The following is a 26,938-nucleotide window of genomic DNA, read 5'->3' on the forward strand; positions in this document are numbered from 1 at the left end:
CACATCACTACTGTATTATCCTCCCCAACCCCAGGAGCAGCCCCTCCATTCCTTGACACTATCGGGCGTGAGGAGGCAGTCGGCCCAAAATGGTGGCTGGGTCACTGTTGATGTGACTGACGAGGAGCCCAGTCCAGTGTGAGTGACAATAGAGAGAAAGGGAAAGAAGCAACTCCCTCTCCTTTCCTCCCCATCTTCTTCTTTCTCTCTTCTCGCTGGTGCTCCTCCTCAGTCGCCGCTGGTGCTGGTCTAGCATGGTGTGGGTCCAGCACTGCTTGAGCCCGTCCGCCACCCTGACCTGACCTCTCCTCCCTCCTCCTCCACGCTTGAGTCTTTTCTGCCGCCAGCATGGGCAACCTGGTCCATCTATGTGAGTCAAGGGGAAGAGTAGGGCTGGGGTGGTGAGGGAGGCTGAATGTGGGGACCCCCCCCTCCACAAACGGGGGGGGGGTGAAGATTTGTTGTCATGGGAGTGTGTGTGCCCTACAATTTCCACCCCTTCCGACCTGTCCTGTATTTTGCCCGACCAAAGGTGGCAACCCTAATTCACTTCTCTTCTTTTGACCTGGTTGAGAAGCCCAGTTTAGGCATCTTTCATAAATTAAGTTTCTTAGTTTGGAGTCCTACACACAACTATTCTGTAGTAAGTCCCAGTGAATTCTGTGAGATCATGTTTAGCACTGGGGTGCATTGAGTTTTTTGGGGAGGGAGGGAGATTCAATTGCATTTTTTTTTTACTTGAGGGGAGTAGGTGGAAGGTATAGATAGACCTGTAAAAGTAATAAAATGATTATTTCTCCCTTGGTCATCCACGTAGCCATTTTTCTTTTTCTTTCCAAAAGATGTGAGTCAGTGAGGGAGACATGTTTGCCTGTACATGTCTGCTACTGAATCCCACTTAAAGCAACATTTGGCTGTGGATCTGTGATCTCAGCCTGCAGCAGAAGCAGACGGAAACCTGAACTAGCCACTCAAACCAAAGCCAAAGGGTTCTTTGGCAACCTCAGAAGGTTACCATGGTGTAGGCCAAATCAGATATGCACAGAAGCCACATATACTGGAATGATGTTGCGCTGGCACAGGAGGCTGTGGGCAGCCTACAGCAATGAGAAGTGTCCAGAGTTCCTGCAACACAGTGGGATCTGGCAATTTCTGGATATGTTGCTGGTGAAACTCTGACATTTGGTGGGCTTACAGGTGCCCTTTGGATTAATCAAGCCTTTGTGCAGCAGGGATATGGAGCCATGTGGTTCCTCCCACCTCCTACTGATTTGTGGCAGAGTATCAACCATTGCTTTGTGTAAGTTGTGTACGGACAAGACATATTTTCTTCTCCACAGGAAGAGGATTGTCTCCAGGGTGCTTCAATATGTCTCCAGTGGGCCTGTGCTTCTCTTCTTCTAGAGGGGAATAATGAAAACTGTATTAACATTGGAATGGGAAGCGTATTCCTCAGTCACTGGGACTTTCAGAGGATGAATGCACTCTGCTGCCATTTTCCGTAGTGTCTACTTTCTCCCTCTGCTTGTGATGGGTTTATTTTTGGGGTGGTGGTGGTCACAACTTCTCTGAATAGTTTATTTTCAAAATGTGAAATAAGCAGTGATATTCATTATTTCAGCTTCTGGTGATTGAATCAACCTACATATCTAAAAGGAACACAGGCTAGCAGAGCAATCATGTGCTACACCTTTCACTGTCTTTTGCTAAAGGGAAAAACAATTTTAGGATGTAAAAAGGAAGTGCGCTGGGGGGGTGGGTATGCGCACGGGGAGAATGTCTGGAATAGTATTTTCTTCTGGGGATGTGTAGCTCACTAAGAAAACATGACACCAGGTGATAATGCTCATTTCCCGTTAGGTATGAAATATACCCAGTGAGTATATCACATTCTCCACTTGCATGTATATAAATGTGGTAAATAAATACCCATGTATATATTTAAGAGAAGTGGCCCAAATGCTCTGGGAAACTGAGAAGCATGCTGTTCATATGAGATGCTAGCTTGATGACACACTTTTTTTTCATGTGTGATTTTATGAGGGTTAATTAAGGAATGCATGTAAGCTGCGCATTCCTCCCGCAGTAGGTGGCCGACTGAAGGAGTTCTACAAGATAATATTTTGGGCATGGGGCAAGTCTCTCACTTACACCTACTTGGTGTAAAGAGAGACATTTCCTATGTCCAAGGTATCATTATCTTGTGTTAACAAATGTATAATAATTACTGCAGCCTGGTACCATCTTCAAACACACTAGTCATGGTTAGAATCCACTCTTCACCTATAGGCATTAGTCTGAGTAGGCACATGTGATCTCCTTGCTTGGGGCAATCCTATTTTGGGGGCCCAAAATAGCTCCCTGGTCATGACAAGGTTGTTTGACTTGTTTGTCCAGAATAGGGCTTGTAATTTTGAACGCCACCACACAACCTTCTTTTGAAGCAGCTTGCAGTAGTGTGTAAAAGTGCAGGTTTTGCTCAGGATGATGTCCACAGGTTTTGCAGGCAGAAAGAATACTCCTGTTAAGCAAACTGAAGTTGGGAAGGGTGGAGATTTATAACCCTTTAACCACTTCAGGAGTGCGACAAGATGCTTCAATGGTAATTATTCCACACGTCTGGGACACAATCCTGGGAGTGTTTTTTTAGAAGCGAGTTCCGCGGTATTCAATAAGAGTTTGCTCCCAAAGTGTGTTCAGGATTGCAGCCCAAGTAACCTTGAGTGTGCGGCCTCCTGAGAGTGACACACGGAAGGGCAAATGTTGACACGTTCTTCTTGCACTTGATAAGTGGCTGAAGGGACATAGGCTGCCCCTGTGGGTGGCTAATAGACTCCCCTACACCTGAGCATCGCTACCTCTCTCCCACTTCTTTGTGGGCGACTGTCTGAGGGGAGGAAGCAAGAGGTCTGCAGGCGGACCCAAGTTTCACATCGCACACCCTCCCCGTAGCCTGTGTTCGCTTTCCCTCTCCGAAGGGGAGCTGGGAGAGGGAGGCACTTAAATGTACACGGGCCATTTCCTACTGCAGTGTGGGTGACGTTATTCTCTTTATTGGACCCCCCCCCCCGCCTCGCTGTTCAGGGGGCGACTTAGTTCCCGCAGAAAAACAACCAGGGGGTGAAATACTGTGCGGTTGACAAGGGCGAAGCAGACACGGGGCCACCCTGACACACATTTCGCACTCCACGCGAGTGGGCGAGCGGCAACTCGGGCGGCGCGTCATGCTTCTCGCGAGCCCACCGCACCCCACCCCCGCGTGACTAATCCACTTATATGCGTGTGTGTGTACACGCACACGTCTGAAAGGGGGGCCGCGCTCGATGCGAGCGGCTACGACCGAGGCGGGGTCACACGCTGGCCTTGTGGGTGGCCAGGCGCCGCCCAGCGACGGCGACACGCTTCCCTCGCTCGCTGGCTTCTTCCACCGCCAAGCCTTGGGAGGGAGCGGCGTCCCCGCAGCCTTGCCCTCGTCGCCGAGGGAGCCGTTCCTCCTCCCGGGACGGAGCGGGGTGTGCGTGCGCTGTGTGCACCGAGGGGCTCGGTGGGTGGTGGGTGCTTGGAGGGAGTGGGTGCGTGTTTTGGTTGTGGGGTGTGGGGGGGGGGGAAGAGAAGCCGCACGTTCCCCTTCCCTCGCCCCAGCGGAGCCCAAGGCCGGGCTGCCCGGATTGGCCGCGGAGGGCCGCCAGCTCCGCCTGCTGTAGCCGTGCTCGCCTTGGCTGGGAGGAGGAGGAGCAGCGGCGGCGGCGGGGGGAAGAGGAGCCGAGGCTGCGCTCCGTGCGCTGCCTAGTCTGGAGCGGGGGAGCCTGGCAGCGGCAGGAGCGGCGGCAGCGGCTCAGGAGCAGCGGCGGCGGCGGCAGCAGGAGCAGCCCGGATCCTGCTGGTCTTGAGGAGGAGCCAGCCCTGCGAACCCTCCGCTCCTTGCGCGCGAGGCAGAAGAGGGGGCCGCCACCCCCGCCGGCGCCCCAACCGATCCATGACCATGGGCGACAAGAAGAGCCCGACCAGGTAGGAGAAAGCGGGGCCAGCGAGGGGGGGGGGGAGGCGGCAGAGGAGCCGAGAGGAGGTCGCGGAGGGGGGGGGGGAGAGGCTCCCTTCCCTAAGATGGAGACGAGGGTGGCGGTGGGGACAGGAAGGAGCGCGCCGCGCGGGTGCCAGCCGAAAGCACCCACCACCACCCACCCCGCTTTCTTAGGCTCAGGGGAGGGGGGGTGGGGACGGCTAGGCCCCGGCGTGGCGGAGGAGGTGGTGGTTGTAGTAGTGGTGGGAGTCGTGGTGGAGGGAGGGGGCTTTTTAAGATGGAGGAAGTAGGTAAAGAAGGGGAGAGAGAGAGCTTGTTTGCCTTGCCTTCCTCCCAGCCAGGTACAGAAAACTCCTTGTTTTTCCAATTGTGCTGGGAGGCGAAGCTATAGGGGCAGGAAAGCCAGAGAGAGCTCCTTGTGTGGCTAACTGCTGAAAGAAAGGGGGGGGGGGCGGGAGGTTTGTGTGTGTGTGTTTTTGTGTGTGTGTGTTTGGAGGGGCTTGCTCTGTTTTGTGCCCAGGGTGGCTCTTAAGATGGAGGGAGTGTGTAGAAGCAAAAAGGAGGAGGAGGAGGAGGAGGGCGAAGTGTTTGTGTTTCTCTCTCTGTTGGTGCCAGGGCTAATCTGGTGTTAGAGCAGCTATGGCGGCTGCTTCTCTCTCTCTCTCTCTCTCTCTCTCTCTCTCTCTCTCTCACACACACACACACACACACACACACACACACACACAGCTCCTCGTCTCCTCACACTGACTTCTTCCAGACAAAGGGAGATTTAACAAGGTAAAGGAGACAGACAGACAGACGAAGGGGGCGCATGGAGGGACACGCCTACAATCCTTTAAAGTACAATCAAGCACACACACACCCCTCACTCACACAAGCACACCCCAAGAGGGAGAGTAACAGGCTCGGATACCTTCCACCATCGCCTTTTCCCTGCCCTTCCAGATTCAGTGGGTAGTCCTTGTTGTGTGAAAATTGATTGCCTTGAGATTGAAGGTTGGAGGGGGAAATGTTCCCCTTTCCTCTCTTGCTACTACGGGGTATGGTATGGTGTTGGGGGAAGGTTGCAGGGTAAGGCATGAGAAACGTGTGTGGTGAGAAGAGAGAACAAAGTCGGATTTTTGGCTTGATGGGTGCTTTGTATGCTTTCCTCGCTGCTCCATCGAAAATTTGATTACTTTTTTAGGCAAGGAGCAAAAAAATAAATAAATAAAAGGCAGGCAAAGCAGAGCAGAGCATAGCATAGTATGAAACAGCTTTGCTTTATGATCTCGTTTCTAACATGTTTTATTCTTTCTTTTCCTCCTCCTTCTCTCCCCCCCCTTTCTTCCTACACATACTTCTCAAGGCCAAAAAGGCAAGCAAAACCTGCAGCCGACGAAGGTTTTTGGGATTGTAGTGTCTGCACCTTTAGGAACAGTGCTGAAGCCTTTAAATGCAGCATATGTGATGTCAGGAAAGGCACCTCTACAAGGTACATTGTTCATACTCTAATGTGCTAGTCGTCCCTTTTCCTCCTGTAACTAACTGTAATGCTGCTGACTTGTTGATTTACCATGGTGGTGGGAACGAGAAATGACTCCCTTTGAAAGAATGTTTAAACCTGTGTTTTGTGTTCATGTGCACATTAAAAACAAGTGTTTGTAGGTGTTGTATATTGTTTAATAATTATTTGATGCTATTTGCTGTATGTCATGTTTGTAGGTAAAAAGAGGCCTCTGGGACTTTCAGATCAGTCAGGTTTGATTGGAAGCTGGGTATTTTTCTATGTCATAGTCTTTTGGCTATAGTCTGAGGAGTGTCTTTTTTGTTTTCTGAAGGTTGATAAACAGGCACAACAGAAGCGCAACTTCAAAGTCCTGCTTTGTTCTAATAATGACGACTTATTTTATGTAAAATAAAGGAACTTTGGAAAACCAGTTTCCTGAAGAATACTATGGGTTATGCATACTTGCAGAGATGTTCAAGTTATGTGTAGGAGTGCTGCCATATGACATCTAACACATGGATTTATGTCACATAAACATAGCAATAATGCAGATTTATGAGATCCTGAGATAGCTTTTTTGATTAACTTGTATGTATTAGTGATGGATTCCCCCCCCCCCCCCAAAAAATGTTGAAAGTGTTAAGTATGAGTTAGGTAATTCTTTCAAAGTTTTAGGCTGACAAGTTGTCTTAACTGAATTGGGTGTTCTATTTTGTATGCTCTCCTTAGTACTTCTGGAAAGTTACCCAGCTTTGTCATATGTTGCATGCTTTTTATGTTAGAAAAATCACAGAATTTTACCATGAATAGACTTTCTAATGTGAAAACTCTGCAGAATGGCAGACAGCAGGTTGTGTTGTTGATTGGGAGCAGTTGGTAATGTATTTGTTAAGTATTTTGAGCATGGCAGAGTGAAAGCTGAAAATGCATGCTTCCAATGAGAAAAACTTTCTGGATCATTGAGGCTTCTTGTGACATGAGCGAGTTAAGTAGGTGTCAAATGTCCACTCGTGTACATAGCGTGCATGTCTTTTGAGTATTTCTACACTTTGTACTGTTTTGGAGGACACTGATTTTAAGTCTAATATATATCACGGTCTAGAACATTTGTGTGTGTGTGTCTGTGTGTAGACTTCAGTCACGTTCATTTAGGCTTTAGTATTGTCAGTGAATCCACCTGTGGCTCTTGCATACAAACCTGTTGATTTCTTTTGGGGTTGTATTGTTCTATACCTACTTGCAGCATCAGCATATTGTAGATTGTGTTTAATAAGGATGGGCAACTGGAAGTTTGTGGGCTAGATGTACTTCCTGTGTCAAATTTAATTTAAGGTGTAGTAAAAAGTTTCCCACCAGTTTCATTCTTACAGACTAGAACAATGTTTTTAAGTTGCATGAAGTAAGCTTTGAACTTCAATATTTGATCTCTTTCTGATTTGTGTATATATAACATTTTTGTTGTATACAATGCTTAAGATCTGTAATTGGGAAGGCCTGACTGTAAAGAGTAGACTTTATTGGGGAGCTGTTGTAGTGCTCATGAGGGACTTGGTTTTGTGAGGCAAAATTTACTCCAAGCCTTCATTGTACAGTTTGCAGAGCAGTCCTCACAATGGATACAGATGTTGTGCATTCCCTTTATGTAGCGTAATTTGATTAGTATCCTTATTTGTTAAAAAGCATATTTTTGTCTCTTAAGGAAGAACAACCTGTCCTGTAACACGGGTTCTTGGGGAGGGGAAGAGACAATAATCTTAATATGGAAACCTTATCCCATTTAATTACATATTAAATTAAATTATTCAATTAATAATGGAAAACTTTCAACTTAGGCATAGTTGTCAAGTGAGCATTAGAATTAGAAAAATGGTTACTTTCTCTTTATGTGTTCCCTGCAGCAGAAAGCTTATGTTGACCTCTTGTTAGGTTTCTAGTTATATTTCTGCCTCTATGAGTGCGGTTTCACCAAAGACAGTATGATTGCATTCACTTAAGATATAAATGGGAAACTTGTTGCTCTTCAGTATATTGGAGTTGGACCATCAAGGCCAGCCAGGGAGACGGTAGTTTAAATTCAACAACATATGGAGGGCTACTAGTTCCCCACCCCATATTTAAAGTACGCTTTCAGTATGTCACTATATGCCTTTAAAGTAAGTGCTTATCAATGATATTTCATAATAAATATATAATAAAAATGCATATTTAAGTATTATTTATAAACCAACTCACTATTGGACATAAATTTGTAAATAACTCAAATGATAGTAACTGAACACTATCTAAACTCCACAGTGAGTTTTGGTTGTGGCTTGGGAGTTACTGTATATGACGCATGTTGGTGTTTCAGGAAACCTTCTGCATTTTTTTCATGACACTTAATGTACAACAATGCTATGGCTTATGGTTTGCTATTACTCAGAATGTTTGTATCTGATGATACGATCTGTGTTCATGCTTGTATTGTAGAAAATCTCAGTTGCGAATATCTACTAGGATTGCTTAAGGACCAGTAAGTCAGTCCTCCAGAGTATCAGCAGCAAGATACCTGTTTTTGAGTGATACTGCTAGGGATAGAGACATGAGCTGGAATGTCCAACAACGCAAATCATTTATTATTTATCTAAATACTTGAATAAGGAAGGTAAGCTCCCTGAAAAAAAGATGATTTGCACCACCTTCTATATTCCTCCATCTTACCTGCTCAGTCCAGGGCATCTAAATATTCTAAGAGTATTGAAGGATTTAAGCACTCATTCTGCATTATGTTCTAATCTAACCATATGAAATTGTTAGGATAGGATGGCAGCAGTAGTCTTGGTGGCTAGGTTTATTTTTGATCTGGGGTTCAGAATATGTCTTTTGTGGACCAGCTAATATATTTTGGGTTCAGTTATAAAGGTTAATGTGGATTGTGAGCTGATTAAATCTTTGAGATACTGTGTTTTGGGGAACGAGGTAGGTGGTCATGACCAAAAGTGAAAGTCTCACTTGGTTTTCTCACTCAAGAAATGATTCTGCTGTTTCTGAGTTATTTTCACATGAAATCGTGAATGATGTGGCAGAGGAATAAAATTTACTTGAAGCTGCACCTGGAAATAGTTTACTGAATGTACTTGATGCACTTTAAATTTCAGAAGCATGGCTTGGCATGTGAAAAGGATCTTGGGATTGTAGTCAAGCACAACCTGAACATGAGTCAGCAGTGTGGTGCAGCTGCAATAAAAGCTAATGCAATTTTAGTCTGCATTAATAGATTCAGATTTCAAGTCATGGGAAGAAATAGTTCCATTTTGTTTATTAATGACACTTATAGGCTATCCCATAACATAAAGGTATCTGGGCTGTTTACAATAATTAAGAATAAAAACAAATTATATACAAAAACCCCATAAAATAAAAAGTAATGTTATTTTGCACAAGTCAGATCTCATATGGCGTGCTGCCCAGTTCTGCACACTGTCTAGGCAAATAGGAATGAGTAAAGAGGAAATCAAGATGGTCTGTGGTATGGAAAGTAAGTCCAATGAGGCAAAATCAAAGGAACTGAAGGGTGATACAAAGAACTTTTCAAATACCTAATGGTCTGTCCCACAGAACAGGGCAAAAACTTTTTCTCTACTGTTCCAGAGGGCGGGACTGTATCTTAACAGGCTCAAGTTGCAGGGGGGTAGATTTTGGTTCAACATTGGGAGAAACATTGGGTAAGAGCATTTCGAACAATAGAACCAGTTACAGTGGTGTGGTAGGCTCTGAATAGCTGAGTCAAGGAGCAAATTCTTAAAAAACTAAAACAAGCAACCTTAAAGGTGTGTGACGTGTAAACTCAACAACTCAGTTTTAACAACAGTTCATTCAAGGAAAAGTACGCTCTCTATGGAGTTACCCCAATATTTTTTATTGTTTTTCATGTATTTTGCTTTGCCTTTTCATATATCGTTTTCTATACAGCTACATACAGTTCAGAAAAGTTATACTCCAGTTCTGTACCACAGATTTGGAAAGAAGCTCCACTGATCCCAGCAGAACTTATTTCTGAGTAAACACATACACAGGAGTGCTATTTGTGACTAAACTTTTGCTTCTATCTTTTCAGCATTCAGTTCTTGTTTTCTTTAAACTCCTTTATTGACCACATTCCTATTGTTAACGAGAACTGCAAATTGTTTTCTGTGATTAGTTTTAATAGCGTCGGCTTGCTTTTTGTGCAGTGTGCATGTTCTTGCTTTTTGTGTGATGTGCGTGTTCTTGCTGTCATGTTGTCTTTTTCCTTGCAATCTTATCTTTTGAGCTATCTTGTTTGTAAATTCAGCTTGGTGGTTCTCTGTTGACACCATCAGTGTAAAACTGAATAGGATTCTTGTGTTCATAATTAGTTTCGTATTGCTATAACTATACGTACTGGGAAAAGTGGCACTTTAAAGTTGTTTTTAACTCTGTAGTCCAAACCAGATGCAACATCAGTGGACATGTTTATTTAAATCAGGGGTGGGCAAAGTTTACCTCGCCTGGGCTGGTTCACTACCCCTGATTTAAATCCAGGTCTGCCCCAGCCATATAAAAAAACAAGGGGCAAGAGCCAAAATACCTTGAAAAATCATGTGTTTGAGAGAGAGACAGCATGTGTGTTTATCCATCTGCTGTCTGCAGCTTGCCTTTCCATACTCTTCTCTTTCTCACCACACTTTCCCCCCCAATACCAAAACTCAACTTCAATTCCAAGTGTGAATTCAGGTCAGACAAAAGTGCTTGGGAGAAGAGAGGTGGCTGTGAATAGGTGAACAGTGTACTTTAGAAGGGGTCACCTCCACTCATCTGTGTCATAGTTTTGCTCTAGAAGTCGGATTTCCCACCCCCTTGCATTGCCCATGATTGAGGCAGATGATTTAACTAAAGCAGGAGTAAGGGACCTCTAGTCTGCTGGCAAATTGCCTTCTAGGTCTAACTGTTTGTTCCTTAGGATTCTCCCCAGGCAGTGCCCCTCATCATTCTGCACTCGCCTGAAGTGCTTTTGCCTAGCCTGCAAAACTGGGCAGAGTGACAGATGTGATTCTTACCTTTTACATTCCAGCCATGCAGAAGCTACAAGTTTCTATACATCCCCCTCCATTTTTCCATCTTTCTTAAAGAGAAGCAAAGAGACTGGATAAAAATTTGAGGGCACATTCCAGTTTGTAACAAATGAGACCTATTTCCCATTCCCATTGACCTGGAATGGTTAGGCATTAATTTCCATTGAGTGAATTAAGATTTTTTTGGAAGCTGATTGAATATGCTGAGGGACCTGTCCTTAAAATGGTTGTGACCAACTTCCTGGGTAAGCACAATGTAAGTAAAAGTAAAGTACAGTGCTACTTTAACAATCCTTTCCTTTCTATATAATACTACAGTGGTACCTTGGGTTAAGTACTTAATTCGTTCCGGAGGTCCCGTTCTTAACCTGAAACTGTTCTTAACATAAAGCACCATTTTAGCTAATGGGGCCTTTTGCTGCCGCCGCACCGCCGGAGCACGATTTCTGTTCTCATCCTGAAGCAAAGTTCTTTTTTTAAAAAAAAATATTAAAGGTTTTCTTAATACAATAGAAAAAGCAAACAAAATAACATATAATTTTTTCAATATCCACATTTTCTTCACTTCTTTGGACTTCCTCACATCTCTCGTTCCTGCGTTCTAAGTTTTTCGAACTTTACCCAGCAAATTATCACCTTGTTTCAATTCTTATATTATAATTTCCAATATTGTGTCCCTAATTTTAGATAATATTACCCAAACCTTAAAAGCTTAATTTTAGCATAATATTTATCCAAAATTTGTCTTTTCTTATATTTTCATTTATCTTCATATTCCTTTTAACTATCTTAATGGTGCCATATTATTAATAATCTTACATCTTTCTTAACACTCATACAATTTACAATATTTTTGTAAATAGTCCTTAAATTTCTTCCAGTCCTCCTCCACAGCCTCTTCTCCCAGGTCTCGGATTCTGCCAGTCATTTCTGCTAACTCCATATAGTCTATCAGTTGCATCTGCCATTCTTCCAGTGTGGGCAAATCTTGGGTTTTCCAGTGCTTGGCGAGAAGTATCCTTGCTGCTGTTGTTGCATACATAAAAAATGTCCGATCCTTCTTTAACACCCTCTGGCCGACGATGCCTAAAAGAAAGGCCTCTGGTTTCTTAGGGAAGGTATACTTAAATACCTTTTTCAACTCATTATATATCATTTCCCAGAAAGCCTTAACTCTAGGGCAGGTCCACCAGAGGTGAAAGAACGTTCCTTCAGTTTCTTTACATTTCCAACATTTATTATCAGGCAAATGGTATATTTTTGCAAGCTTGACTGGGGTCATGTACCACCTATATATCATTTTCATAATATTTTCTTTCAAGGCATTACATGCCGTGAATTTCAACCTGGTGGTCCATAACCTTTCCCAGTCAGCAAACATGATATTGTACCCAATGTCCTGTGTCCATTTTATCATAGCCGATTTAACTGTCCTGAAGCAAAGTTCTTAACCCGAGGTACTATTTCTGGGTTAGCGGAATCTGTAACCTGAAGCGTATGTAACCCGAGGTATCACTGTATAATTGATTGCGGAACAGTTTGCCAATACAGTTGAAAGCACAGAACTCAAGTTATTCCCATGTTCTTGGTGTGTCTTGCATTTTTTATCTCTATAATCAAGACTTCCAGATTATTTTATGTGCACATAAGATAGTTATGTGAACAACTATCTTGGAAATAAAAAGTCAAAGGTGGAAAAGCATGAAAAAGCAAATAATTGGATTTTTAAGCGTGTGGATTCCCCCCCGGAATAATCCTTCTATATTCTTAATAATCAGTAGGCAAGAATGTCCTTTTTGTTTACAGCCTATCTCTGCAAACCTTGCATGCCTCCCCCCCCTCCAAATAGTAAAATTTAAGAGCATTCCTCTGTGGGGGAAAAAAAACTTTTTAGAATTGGGCCATAACTTGACTTAGGGAAAATAGGCTGAAAACCTTTTGCCTGTTACTAGAATCCTTATGCCTCTTTTATGGGTTTCTTTTTCTAATGAATTTCCCTACACCTTAGATCAGTGTTAGAAACTTCCATTGTTCTAGGGGCATTTTGCGACAGAGAATTTAATAAGCGCGAGCAGTTTTTGAGCTCTGGGTGCAGTATTGCGCTTAAGATTTCAGGTTAAAACTGGAAAGTGGAAGGGAAAAGGAGACCTCCTTCTGCCTCCCCACTTCCAGCTACTGTCCGAAGACTGGAGAATAGACTTTCTGAAGAATATTATGGGGGTGGGCAGGGGAAGGACTAGACCATGTAAAAAATGAACATAATATTTTAGCTGCCGTTCATTCATTTTCAGCTTTGTATTCTATTCTTGTTATTAATCCGTTGTTTGTGCCTGTAACCTTGGTTTAATTTAGCTCCTAGCTTTCATATCCCATTTTCTAACACTCTCTTAGATGGGGCAGTGTTGGAAAGGGGAGGGGGAACTACCTCAAACAACACCTTGGTGTCCAACGAGGCTGCACTGTCTTGCACAGGAGGTTGGCAGAATGAGTATCCAGAACTACATAGCTCTCTTGGAAGTTATAAAGGGGGGGGGGGTGTGCTTGACATTTTGCCCCTTCAGATAGCTTTGGAAATAAACCCCAAATGCCTTGGCTGAAAGCTGTCGTGGATGAAATAAAGGATTTCAAAGTTGGAAAGTCTTGAGTGCTGTAGGAGTGGCGTTTTCTTTTATGGACATAAAGTACGGGCAGTTCATCCTTTTTGCTGGTAGTCCTTGTTGGTAGGCCCCTAAATGAAAGCAAACTCCTGTGTGTATCTTCCTTTCACTGTTCTGACAGTTTCATTGTTCAGTAGGCTAGTCAGAAAGCCATAAAATTCACCTGTGGAGGACGTAGGTCTAAATAGTCTTTCACTTCAATCCTTTTTAAAAAAAGAAAAATGGAAGCCGGTCATGTGACTTAAAAGATAATAGCTTTTTCTTATGCAATTTGGTTAAAAAACTGCTATATCACTGCATGTGGAGATCCCCTGTGATGTGCATTTGTCTTTAGATTTAGTCACTGTGTGGCTCTTTCAAAGTGTAATGCTTAAAAACAGTGAAACCCGGTGACCTACTTTATGAGCTTTCATATGGTTCTGTAGGTCAGTGGGTCTCTTTGCAGAATGTAGGTCATTTGGAAAGGTGTGCGTTTCTTCCATAACAAGTAGCTTTTGACCTGCCGTTGAATTTACACAGGTTAGATGTGCAGCTTCAGGGTTCTCTTCCCCTCCCCCCATAGAGATATTTTTGACTGTCTGGTCCTGACATGTTACTCTGCTGTATGGCAAATAGTTTGAATGTAATCGGATGTATTTTTAAAAGGTGACATGTTCTAGACAAACCAAGAGAACCTTTATATATAAAAAAAACCTTTATATGTTTTGCTCAATAATAAACAGAAAATATATAGTGTCTGTTATACAATATCCTAAGCAAATGCCCAATGTATCTGAGAAGGGGGGGGGAGGAGCAATGATTTTTGTATCGTTAGGTTTTCAAACTTCCTGAACAAATAAACATTGAATCAAATTTATTATAATCTTCAAAGCAGTTTTCAAGAAAGCATAAAAATGTTAATTCAGTTTAAACAAAACCTGATTGGTAAAACAGCAATAAAAATTAACAATAAAACCTCAGGGCAGTAAAAATATCAATAATCAAGGAATAGATGACCAACTTCTAACGAGATTTAGGAATGCCTGAAAAAAATGTTTTCCTTGGTGTTGAAAAGATGCAGAATGGGCCTCACTAAAAGGGATTTTCCAAAAACAGAGCAACACTTTGAAAAAAGGTTTCTTCCTTCAAGTCTCATGTCTAATATCTGAAGGAGGGCACCAAAACCTTGGCATATAGGCAGGCTCTTTAGTTCAGCTTCTTGATAAGCTTATTTTGCATTGGAAAAATTATCACCTACCAACCTTTCTAGTGGCTTAAAGAAGTTGAAGAAACATGATCTTGTTTCTTTATGATTATTTGGTGTCTTCATCCTTCATGGATCTGGAATTATAGCATGAAGGAAGTCAGATGAAGAAAGACAGGGCATGAATGCAAGCAAGTTTAGTTATCAAATAAAAGCTCCTGTTGAAATTTGCTGCAGTTCTTATTTAACTGGAATCCCCCCCCCCCCCGTGTCCTGTGTTTCTGGGCTAAGTTTCATAAGTTCCTGTATAATATTTTATAAGACCTGGAGAAGTTTAGTCAATAGGCCTTAATTTTGCTTACTACAGTCATAGGTTTCATGTAAGAGACACCAGGACTTAAACTGGAAAACTTAACCTTGGCAGTGTTTGGTAGCTCCATTGCAGGTTAGGTTTGACTCTAGCAAGAGGGTCTGATGTGGTGACTTTTATAATTCGCATGGCTCTGCCGCCAAAGCAAGCAACCGGTCCTTGCTATCACTCTTGCTAGATATAAACTTCAGCAACAGCAGTTTGGAGATCCTGGCCTAAACAGTACAGTAACATGGCTTCAGGCTGGCACTGTTTCTTGCCTTTTTGCACCAATCTCAGTCCATCTTCTGATTGTGTTTTTGGCTTATCTATATCTGCCTCCCAGGGACGCGGGTGGCGCTGTGGGTTAAACCGCAGAGCCTAGGACTTGTTGATCAGAAGGTCGGCGGTTCGAATCCCCGTGACGGGGTGAGCTCCTGTTGTTCGGTCCCTGCTCCTGCCAACCTAGCAGTTCGAAAGCACGTCAAAGTGCAAGTAGATAAATAGGTACCACTCCGGCGGGAAGGTAAATGGCATTTCTGTATGCTGCTCTGGTTTGCCAGAAGCAGCTTAGTCATGCTGGCCATGTGACCCGGAAGCTGTACGCCGGCTCCCTCGGCCAATAAAGCGAAATGAGCGCCGCAACCCCAGAGTCGATCACAACTGGACCTAATGGTCAGGGGTCCCTTTACCTTTTTATGCCTGGCTCCAATTCCTTGTTTCATCCTGCTTCTTGACAGATTCTATATCTATGCTTTCATTTTTTGATTCTTGCTTCCCCTCCCAAATGAACCTATGGCTATTAGTTTTGCTTCACCCCAACAGTCTCCTAATCTGTTGTTAACAGACCGTTTGGCATCTGACTCCTCTAACTGCATGGATCACATCTTGCTCCTCTCCTCAGGTGTTCTAGAACAGCTGAGTTCTCAGGTTTTTGTTGACAAGCATGTAATAGGTTTTAGTAGCATTTAGTGCCATGGATTCAATCTGAGAAATTCAATGGAATCGACTGATGTTACCTTTTAAAGATATATCTGCATTGTCCCCTCCCAAATACTTTGAGTTGTATTCAGCATAGCGCTAACCATGTAATTCTGCTTGCACAACAGGGCTTCCCCTCATCCCCTTGCAGGTCTTCTGAATCTGTTCCAGGGACTCCTCCAAGTTATGCTGTTAACTTGGAACATAGTACAGTATAGATTGAATAGTTTGAGTGATAGCCATTGGTGGTTATATCAAGATTTCAGTGAGTAAATGTGATGAAACATTGGATGTCACCCTTTGTGTTGTTCGTTTGAGGGCTGCTTGTAATTCTGTAAAGCTCAGGGGTCCAAAAACTTAGACGCATTGTTCCTAGATTGAATGTACAGTTGTACCTTGGCTCCTGAACGCCTTGGGAGTCGAACGTTCCGGCTCCCAAACGATCGAAAACTGGAAGCGAGTGTTCCTGTTTTCGAACGTTCTTTTGGAAGCCAAACGTCCGGCGGGGCTTCTGCGGCTTCTGATTGGCTGCAGGAGCTTCCTGCAGTCAATCAGAAGCCACACTTTTGGTTTCTGAATGTTTTGGAAGTCGAACGGATTCCATTCAGCTTCTGCGGTACAACTGTATATGACTTCTGTGCATGGCTGCCCAAGGTAAGTTTTCTGTTTATTCACTTATTCTGTTTATTCTGCCTATGTTGTTTGACCAGCTGCATTGTGACATTATTAATTTTGAAAGTGCTTGCCTAGCTGAGGACTTTCTCTTCCTAAGATTTCAATAGAAGAGGCAATACATTGATGGACGATGGCCCTGTGATGGAGTCAATCAGCCGGCACAGTCTCTTGTCCCTTGGGCATACTTGTATGGAGTACATCATTAGCTGAAGAAGGAGAGGCTTTCCTCTGTAATGTTAATGCTGTGTATTAGCTCTCTTGTCCCTGTGCTACTATTACAGAGCCATTGCAGCTCCATTGGGGACAGGGAAGGAGAGCCAGTACATAACTTCATCTGGTGTCATGATTATTTTTAGTGTTTTATTTAGCAAACCTTATATAAGTTGCTGTTATCTTCTAGACTCCTAAGCAGAACGGAACAAAGTGAAAAACTTAAATTAATATTAATCAGAGATGTTGCTGTGTGGTAGGCAACATTTGCACGTTTCAGCGTGTTTAAGTGGCATTTTGAGCAATATTTTATTTGTCCAAATGTTGCAGGATAAAATAAAAGTGTAAGCCAAGGAAGAGAAATGTTGCCAGCACACTTGTGTGCATTGAAGGTTGTCTTGAGAGGCGAGACTGGCAAGCTATTTGCCTGGAAGGACTTGTTGTACATTAATTAAGTTGGCAAGGTGCTAGCTAGCTGCAAGACTCAACTGGGCTGTTTTTTAAGAGTAACCACTGCCTTTTAATTTTTTATACTCAAAATATCTGTTTCAAGACAATGATTTTTTTTTAAAAAAACCTACCTAGCTCATTTAAGAGCAAGAGAGTACAGGTCCTGATTATTTAGAATCAGTTGACAGCTTCATAAGTAAATAGGTTAAAAATTATATGATAACCCCTTCATTGCATAAGATGATAGGTTTTTCTATTATCTAGCTTGCTGTAATGGCTATAGATTAAGGATTCAAATTGACCTGATATGAATGTATTAAATCAGGTTATCTGCCAAAATGGGTTAACTACCATGTACCCACTACCAGAGTTTGAAATTAGCCAGTTGCCATACATGTTTTGCTGCTGGTCTGGTCCAGTTGCACATGGAGGTTTCTGGGCACCAGGTTGGTGACCACAGTTCAAAAATGTCTGCCTTACTCCATAGTTAATAGCATTTCCATTTCCTCTATGTGGGTTTCTCCTTCCTGCATACTGGGACATGTAAATTGCAAGCTACAGTTAACCAATGTAGTTAAGATCATAGAATTGTAGCTTTGAAATTGGAGCTCCTGAGGGTCATTTAGTCCAACCCCTTGAATTCCATTGTGGCAACCTAGAACCAAGGAGCCATTTGGTGCCTAGCATATACACCTGAGTTTCTAATACTGCACACAACAAAATTTCAGTATACCTTCCAGGTGTGTGTAGACAGCAACAGAATAAACCAGTTTGGTGAGTGGTAACAGCAAGGAAGTTTGGTGAATAGGAATTCAGTCATTCACTTAATGAGAAAACAGTTGCTTGAGAACAAATGCTGCTTAGGCCGTAGCTGTTTGGCTGTGGATGAACTTGCCAGACCAGGCTGATGACAGATTTGGCATTTATCCTGAGGAAAAGTTGGTTTCAGATAATACATGCCAAGTTTTTCCTCATTTTTTTAATTTAAAACCTGGGTTTCTAAAAAGCAAAACATTTAAAAATACATTAATCTAAAGCAGCTGTTGTGAATCTGTGGCCTTCTGGTCACAGTTGGGACTGCAGCACTCATAATCCCTGATGACTGAACATGCTGACTAGGGCTGTGGGGAGCTGGAACCCAACATTTGGAGGGCCATGGAGTCTTGCATCCCAGATAAAGAATGATTTTTACTGTTCTGAACTATTTTTTGAAATGCAACCCAAATACCAAGGCATTTTAAAACGTAGTATTAAGTCACACAACAAATAGTAATCTTTATGATGGTTTTGCTTGCTGCCTTCTGAAGTGTGAAGGAGCTCACTTTTAAATTTGCCTCACTGATGCATGGCCCACCCACATGTATTATCCATTTAAAGCAGTATCATAGCACTTTAAACAGTCATGGCTTCCCCAAAGAATCCTGGGAAGCGCAGTGCATGCATGGAGGGTGCTGAGAGTTGTTAGGAGACACACACAGCAACTATTTTCAGGGTTCCCTGGTAAAATGGAATGACCACCAAACCAGTGTTAGAAATTAGCCAGGGTCATTTTGCTACTAGCGCAGGTCCAGTTGCGACCACGTGGAGATCTCTGGATGCTAGGTTGGCAACCAACATCTCCATCTGGCTGGCCCCTCCAGCTTTCTTAAGCAGGTAAGGAGAAGAGTTTATTTATTGCATTTCTCTCCCACCCTTTTTCCGAAGAGTACATGGAGTTCACCCCCCTCCTCAGTTAATTCCTACAAGTGACCCTGTGAGATAAGTTAAGAGGCTGTGACTGGCCCAAGGTCACCCAGTGGGCTTCATGACGGACTAGTGGTTTGAACCGTGATCTCCCAGGCCCTACCTAGTCCGACACTCTAACCCCTACACCACACTGGCTTCTTAGAATACTTCTTCTGTGAAGCAGCTGTATAAATTAAGTAGGTAAATAAATAGGGGGAAAGCAAAATGTCACTTAGAGAAGGATCTGAAATATTTTCCTTGAAGCTTGAATTTGCTTTATTCTGGATTGTTTTATCTGATGTTTTAATGTGTTGTAAACAGCTTTGAGATTTCTTCCTTTAAACTATAAAACAGTAGAGAAAGGAAATTGATAATAATAATACAGTCTTACCTTGGATCCCAAACACCTTGCAAGTCGAACGTTTTGGCTCCTGAACGTCGCAAACCTGGAAGTGAGTGATCTGGTTTGTGAACACTCTTTGGAACCTGAACGTCCAACGGGGCTTCCGCTGCTTCTGACTGGCTGCAGGAGCTTTCCACAGCCAATTGGAAGCCACGCCTTGGTTTCGGAACGTTTTGGAAGTCGAACGGACTTCTGGAACAGATTCCGTTCAACTTCTGAAGTACCACTATAGTAATAAATTCCACTGCAAAAAGGCGCTTGAATATTTGATTGTAGTGCTCGTAACCTAGGTTTAAGGTGGCGTTTGGCGATTAGCTTATACAGTATATCTGAGTTTTTAAACGTCCCTGGTTTAATGTACCTCTGTGGCAGGAACATGAGCCTCCTGTTGAAACTGTACCCAGACAAAATGGAGGGGCTGCAGTTGTGTGGTTATTGCAGGTGGGATCTGGGAAGTCATCCTATTCCAGAAGAGGTTGCACTACACTTGTAGAAGCAGGTTCATAACTTCAGAATACTTCTGGAGTCACTCATTTGAACCCCAAGTGTCTTCAGTGTATGGGAGAGCTTATTCCCAACTCTAGCTAGTTCACCATCGGTGGGGGCGGGGGGGGGCATTTTGGCTCCTTGGGGTAGATTGCCTTTTGAGTACAGTCTGGAGGCTGCAATTAGTTCAAATTGTGGTTAGGGTGCTTATATATACTGCTTATAACCATTAATCTGAAAGAATTGCACAGATTACCTATTACCTTCCAGCCTCAATTCAAGGTGCTTATAGTGATAGATAAAGCCCTTGGGCTCCAAATACCTGAAAGAATGCCTCTTCCTGAACAACTTGCCAATGCATTAAGATCTGCCGAAGGGACCCTTTTTCTGGTTGTCCCACTGTAAGGGGGGGGGTCTGTGAGAGGGTCTTCTTCTATGGCTCCATGCCTGACCTCCCTTCAGATGTGTGACATTCTTTATCCTTACTTTCATTTCAGGAAAGCACCCTATAGATTGAGACACTTGTGTTGTGTCCTGCTACCAAGTTAACTTCATTCATATGCTCTTAGTTTTGAATATTGTTAAACAGTTGATTTGAATTTTTTGGTATTTCCTTCCCTGGGAACTCTGGGAAGGAAATGCTTTATAAATCTCATTAAAATATAATAAAAATATGAGTGACTGATAATCCCATTTTTATATGTAGGAAGTGGGACTTGAGACAGTGACTTGTTCAGAGCTATGCAGTGAGTCTTTTGAAAAGGTGGGGCTTGAATATGTCTCTCTCAGTTTTTTGTGTGCTACTTTCATAATTAGTGTATGATGCTTTTAATTTTTCTTGAAAATACTAAGGTCCCAAACTAGGGCTAATTAGCTTTTCCTTTTGGGAAAAGATAATTAATGACTCTAGCTGTGATAGCCAGTTCTGCCTCCATTGTTGTTATCAATATACCTACAAAAATAAGTTGCTGGGAATCAGAAGTGGGGAAATTGCTGTTGCACTCAGGTTCTGCTTATGGAATTATTGTTATCTTTATTGTTTTCATTTAAATTCGTATACTGCCATTCATCTGAAGATTTCAGGGTGAGTTACCAATATAAAAACACTAAAATACATATCATAGTAACAAACAGAAACACACACACCCCAGTTTAAAAGGCTATTGGTTGTTTAATTAGCCAAAGGCCTGGGAGAAGAGGAATGTTTTTGCCTGGCGCCTAAAGGTATGTTAACAAAGGAGCTAGGTGAGCCTCCATGGGGAGAGCATTTCGTAAGCGGAGAGCCACCACAGAAAAGGCCCATTCTCATGTTGCTGTCTTCTGGGCCTCTTGCAGAGGAGGCACATGAAGAAGGCTCTCAAATTATCATTGCAGGGTCTGGGACAGTTCGTATGGGAAGAGGAGGTCCTTGAAGCAATTGGCAGCCAGTGCCATAATTTGCATTGTATGTGCAAACTATCTTGCACCGGTGAGCAACCTGGCCACTGAATTCTTCACCTGCTGAAGTTTCTTGAGAGACAGCCCCACATATATAGTGCATAGCAGTAATTTAACCTAGAGGTGGCCAGAGCTTAGGTGACAGATATAACATCCCTTTCCCATAGGCACTTGTTTGGCCACTGTGAGAACAGGATGCTGGACTAGATGGGCCTGACCCTGTAGAGTTCCTCTTGCGTTCTTAATATAAAGCAAGGGTGGTGAGCCTCTAGCTGTTGTCAGCACAATGGATAAGTGATATTAGCTGATGGGTAGGGTTAATTTTTTTGTTGGCTGTGCCCTCGCTATGGGGAATTGGTACATGCAGCCAAAGTAGCAGAATTTAACTCAACGGTTCAATCCAGCTCAGTGCTGCTTTGTCAGTTACCATTATTACCCCCTTCCCCATATCTCAAATTTCACAAGTGGATGGGATTCCCTGCACACCTATCAGTGTCACAACATTATGATGCCCAAAGGTTGACAGGTGAGTGGCGCTGCCCGTGTATCAAGAGTAGGCCTGTGCAGAAGGTGGAGTGTCATGCCAATGCAGTGATGCTTCCTTCATTTTTGCAGCCAGCGGGAGGCTGCTTAGCTGGTGGAGTTGAGTGAAAGGAGACCTCTGCTCAAACAAACACCCCTTCCCAGTGCATGGTGTTTTGTTTTTTTATTGCTCCGTTAGCTTTATTAATTTTTCATTTTATAAAATGTATATTCAATGCCAATTGGCATTCATGGGGTAGCTAAAAATATATACAAGAAGGTGGTAAGCGTATTGCTTCAAGCATTTATTTAATTATTTATTTTGGCATAAACCTTTAGCACATCTGCATTCATTGTCTGTGGAAACTTCTTAAAAGTATTAGGACAATTGTTCTGTGAGAAACGATGCAGTCAGCTGGTGTTGATTTATATTATAATTGCTACTCAAGTCTAACAGTTGAGCGGTAGAGAAACTTACAGTGACAGATTGTGGCATAGTGTAATTCATTGGTCCCCTTCCCCCAACAAATGCTGGAGAAAATCATGCACAGAATTACTGTTCTTCATGTGGTTGGTTCTCAGAGTTGCAGCCAAGTCACTATTGCAGATGTATTCTGTAACCGTTATGTCAGGATAGGTGTAGGATTGTCAGTTCTTGTCAAAAGCCTCTGTTCTTGTTACATGATAGGAAAACATCATGTCATGTCATATAGTGTGATGTGAAACAATCGCGTCACAGTATGACACCTTCTATAGCTAATCTATTATAGTACAATATCGGCTAAAGCTCTTGACATCAATTTCTTCCTTGTAATACTTCAAAAGAGATTTCTAAATATTTTCTCATGAGGTGCAAGCCCCCCCCCCCATACCCGTGAAACCCTCTTTTTTGTTTACTTTAGAGAGTGCAAGAGGGTTTCCTATGTCACACTGCACTTTTTGTGCAGGCTTCCTGGCTCATTCTGCTTTTCTTTCCTCCCACCCATTCAAAGAGGGGAATTTCATATTGAACTAGACTTTGAAGCAGGCATGTTCTTGCTTCAAAGTTCAGAGCAACAGGACACACACACTATTAGGTATGCTCAAAGGACTAGGGGAAGGAAGGTCTTAACAGCAACCACAAAACTGTTACTAGCTAGTAATTAAACTTTTTCTTAATATATCTAATTTCTTATATCTACCTTGCAACTATTACTGAAGTTTCTCAAATGCTGCAACAGAATTCTGTATCTTTTAAATTGAAGCCTTATACATGGTGTCTAACAGAGTCTACATTCTGTAAAGTTCAAATCAATGACCTTGCAATTTTGTTTATATTAATCAACATGCAAGCAGTTGGAGCTAAGGCTTCAGTCAGTTGCATTAATATAATGTGTATTTTTTCTGATGTGTAAATTTACAAGTTTCTCTAGGATTTTGATCTGAACATTTGTTACTGTTAGAAGGCTTGATTACTCAAAATGCTGAAAAGCCAACAAGTACAGTGGTACCTCGGGTTACATACGCTTCAGGTTACATACGCTTCAGGTTACAGACTCCACTAACCCAGAAATAGTGCTTCAGGTTAAGAACTTTGCTTCAGGATGAGAACAGAGATTGTGCTCCAGCGGTGCGGCGGCAGCAGGAGGTCCCATTAGCTAAAGTGGTGCTTCAGGTTAAGAACAGTTTCAGGTTAAGTACGGACCTCCGGAACGAATTAAGTACTTAACCCGAGGTACCACTGTACCGGTATAGAACTGAATAAAATCATTTTGAATCTTGAACTATGAGCTATTGCACCATCACTTAGCTTAATTCCAGAGAGAACCATGCTATTTTTAGCCTGCTTATGTCTGTAGGCTAAAATCCTACCAGCTTTCTCTTCTGGCTCCTAGTAATTTTGAACATGAAGTAAATTACTGTCATACTCCCCCCTCCCCCAAAGGTCAACCTCTGTGGTACAATCTAAACAACAACTACTGGATGCCCTTGCAGCTTCTTCTCTGCTGAGCTTGTTTGATTCTACCTTCAGGTGAGATATATAGGCAGTAATGTGCCATGAACAAGCAAGAGGTAAGGCCCAGCTGATGAAGTGTTTCTGCCCCACTGACAAAGAGTCAAGGTAACAAGGAATGGAGTGAGTTCAGTGTGATGCCAGGGCAAACTACTTTGCCCCTCCCTTTAGTTATTTTGGACCTTGGAATTTGTTAGGTCACCACTTCAATAAACTACAGAGATGCATGGAGCAAGCTAGAAGGGGTGTGGGCACTATTCAGTGTACTTCCTGGAATGCCACTCGTATAGTTATCTACCAGTCAGACAGAAGTTGAGTGTGTGTTCATGGCATTGAGCTCCTGGAACAAGGAAGACGACCTTAGGCTCATAGTGGATACCTTAATGAAGATGTTGACCCAGTGTGTGATAGCTGTAAAAAAGATGAATTTCATGTTAGGGAGCCTTAAGGGTTGGATTGAAAACAACTGCCAATATCATAATGCCATTATGCATATTGAGTGTGATTCCATGTATACAGTTCTGGTCACCTCCCTGCGAAAAGGGCATTGTAGAGCTGGGGGAAATTCAGAAATGGGAAACCATAAATGATCAAGGGATTTGAGCAACTCTCCTTTGAAGGAAAGGTTACAGCTAGTTTATAAAGCCCCGAACTTTAATAAATGATAGTCTATTTGGTTTCTGATACCTGAACAGTAGGAATAGGGTGAAGATTTAGAAAGCCTTAGGTTTAGACATCTGGTTGGCCACTGTGAGTCCAGGATGCTGGACTAAAAGGGCCTTTGGCCTGGTCCGGCAAGATTTCTCTTGGGTTCTTATCGCTGCAAGAAGACATTTTATGCGTGGCCTGAATGGAATAAACAGCTGGTTGATCTTTATTTATTTGTTGTATAGCAAAGTATGGCCTAGATTTTGTTCATCATGAAAACTTCTACATGACCTTCCTTTCTTTACAAACAATGAAAACCTAATGAGTAATGTGGTATTAAAGTAGTCCGCACAGGCTACACCCTTACCTGGGAGTGAGTTTCATTGAACTCAGGGGAACTTAACTTCTTAGTAAACATGGATTGTTCTGCACATAATATTTATGATCACCCCAAAATATTTATTAGTTCATCATTTGTAAAAAGGTAAAGGTACGCCTGCCCGTACGGGCCAGTTGTGTCCGACTCTAGGGTTGTGCGCCCATCTCAGTTAAGAGGCCGGGGGCCAGCGCTGTCCGGAGACACTTGCGGGTCACGTGGCCAGTGTGCCAAAGCTGCTCTGGCGAGCCAGCACCAGCGCCGTTTACCTTCCCGCTATAAAGCGGTACCTATTTATCTACTTGCACCTAGGGGTGCTTTCGAACAGCTAGGTGGGCAGGAGCTGGGACTGAAGACGGGAGCTCACCCCGCCGCGGGGATTCAAACCGCCGACCATACGATTGGCAAGCCCTAGGCACTGAGGTTTTACCCACAGCGCCACCCGTGTCATTTGTGGTCTGCTATAAAATACCGTATTCTTTTGTAGAACTTGCTTGCCTGACTACTTAAAAGCAATTCTCAGCTCACTTCAGGCAAGTGGCTATTTTTCATAATGAGCTCCAAAAAACTTGGTGTTTGTGCAAAACTTAACAGTTGTGCAAATCTACCAATACTTAATCAGCATGTGCATTTGTATCCATAGTAGGAAATATAGTGGTGTTAGGATCTAGAAATTCCTCTTTTGTTCATGCCTTTTGGCAGAATCAAGTTGTTTAATAGATTACAGTAGAACCTCAACTTACCACCGCCCCTACTCGTGAACAATCTTGACTCGCGATCGCAGCAAACCCGGAAGTAAATACCGGGTTTGCCACAATTTGAGCATGCGCAGAAGCGGCTTCTGTCGACTGCACATGCACAGAATAATGGCGCTTTCCCCAGCGACCCGGATAGACTCACGAGCAGACCTCCAGAACGGATTCCGTATGTGAGGAGAGTTCCCACTGTATTCTATATTCTATATTCTATATTCTGTATATGTGTGAAATGGACATAGCGTTTCTTTCAGGCTGTGTAGAATACCACTTGAATGGAGACGCCTGTTTAGCATTTTAACTAACAGAAATAAGGTGTGTAGGTTTGGTTGTTGTCCAAGGAAAAGTGGGGATGGGGAGAGCCTAGGGAACATGGAATAAAGGCAGGGCTTTTCTTCAGCCGGAACTCTCCGGAACAGAGTTCAACAAGTTCCGGCAAAAGGGAAGCAACAAATAATTTTAGAGGTTTTCTTGCATACATACTAAGAAAATATTAATACCTAAATATAAATTGTTTTCCTGTGAACTTGCAATACACAGAGTGAAGTTACAGTTAGCCTAGATATATTTGTAAAAATTTAAAATTTAGACTGCTTATAAGGATTCATAATGTTTTAGCCTGCTGAAATAAAATGGGATCAAACAGCTTTCATTTATTTACTTAAGTTATGATTTCGCAGGAGACGGGGAAAAATATTTTGTTCCTCATTGTATTTTGTGCTAAAGCCACTTTTTAAAAATTCTAACTTTCCCTTCTGACCCCCCCCCCCAAAAAAAAGGTGCACAGCATGGTTTGCAAGTAACTTTTAAAATTGTGTTTTCTCATACCATCATTGCAATAAAAATGTTTCAGCCTCAGTTAAGTGTCCAATAAACAGAATTTTAACAGGACATCAGAAGCCAAGGAGAGCACCCTTCTTATAGACTGTCTTGGATGAAGAGCAAGGAGCAAGGTCTGATGCTGCTGCACTATTGCTAAACCTTTGAGTGAACATGCTTAGGATTATGCTGAACCACTCTTTAATTTTAATAGCCGGCCAGATCTGCCTTTTATTTTATTGGTCCAAATTTTTTCTATTAAAAAAAAAAAATTGTAGCCCCAAATGCTGTCCAACCCACACCTCTGGTCTGTATGGGCTTGCCCATGTGGGCCATTGTTTCCATTCCTCCTGGTTTGTTGAATGTAGCATGGCTAATTTGGCTGTAAGTTAGAGGGGAGGCATGGGTCAGTGGTAGAGCATGTGCATTGCATGCAGAAGATCCCAAATTCAGTTACTGGAATCTCCTATTCAAATGATCAGGTACTAGGTCAGGCACCCCCAAACTCGGCCCTCCAGATGTTTTGGGACTACAACTCCCATGATCCCTAGCTAACAGGCCCAGTGGTCAGGGATGATGGGAAGTATAGTCCCAAAACATCTGGAGGGCCGAGTTTGCCTATGCCTGTACTGTTGGGATACTGCCAGGGAGACAAAAGCCATCATAGCCCCCAAGCCGTCTCCG

The 26,938-nt window shown here is 42.9% G+C and overlaps 1 protein-coding gene across 1 annotated transcript in view; it reads left to right on the forward strand.

The window, feature by feature from the left end:
- The first annotated feature begins 3,297 nt into the window (after positions 1–3,297).
- RYBP (RING1 and YY1 binding protein) overlaps positions 3,298–26,938 on the forward strand; it is a 49,065-nt gene continuing 25,424 nt past the window's right edge. The window contains exons 1-2 of the mRNA XM_083725312.1: positions 3,298–4,008; positions 5,373–5,498. Coding sequence (XP_083581438.1) covers positions 3,977–4,008; positions 5,373–5,498 — 158 coding nt within the window. The 5' untranslated portion in view covers positions 3,298–3,976. The remainder of the gene's footprint in view (positions 4,009–5,372; positions 5,499–26,938) is intronic.

The sequence above is a fragment of the Podarcis gaigeae genome (genome assembly GCF_964106915.1).
Source record: "Podarcis gaigeae genome assembly, chromosome: 2".
In the NCBI taxonomy this organism is placed as follows: domain Eukaryota; kingdom Metazoa; phylum Chordata; class Lepidosauria; order Squamata; family Lacertidae; genus Podarcis; species Podarcis gaigeae.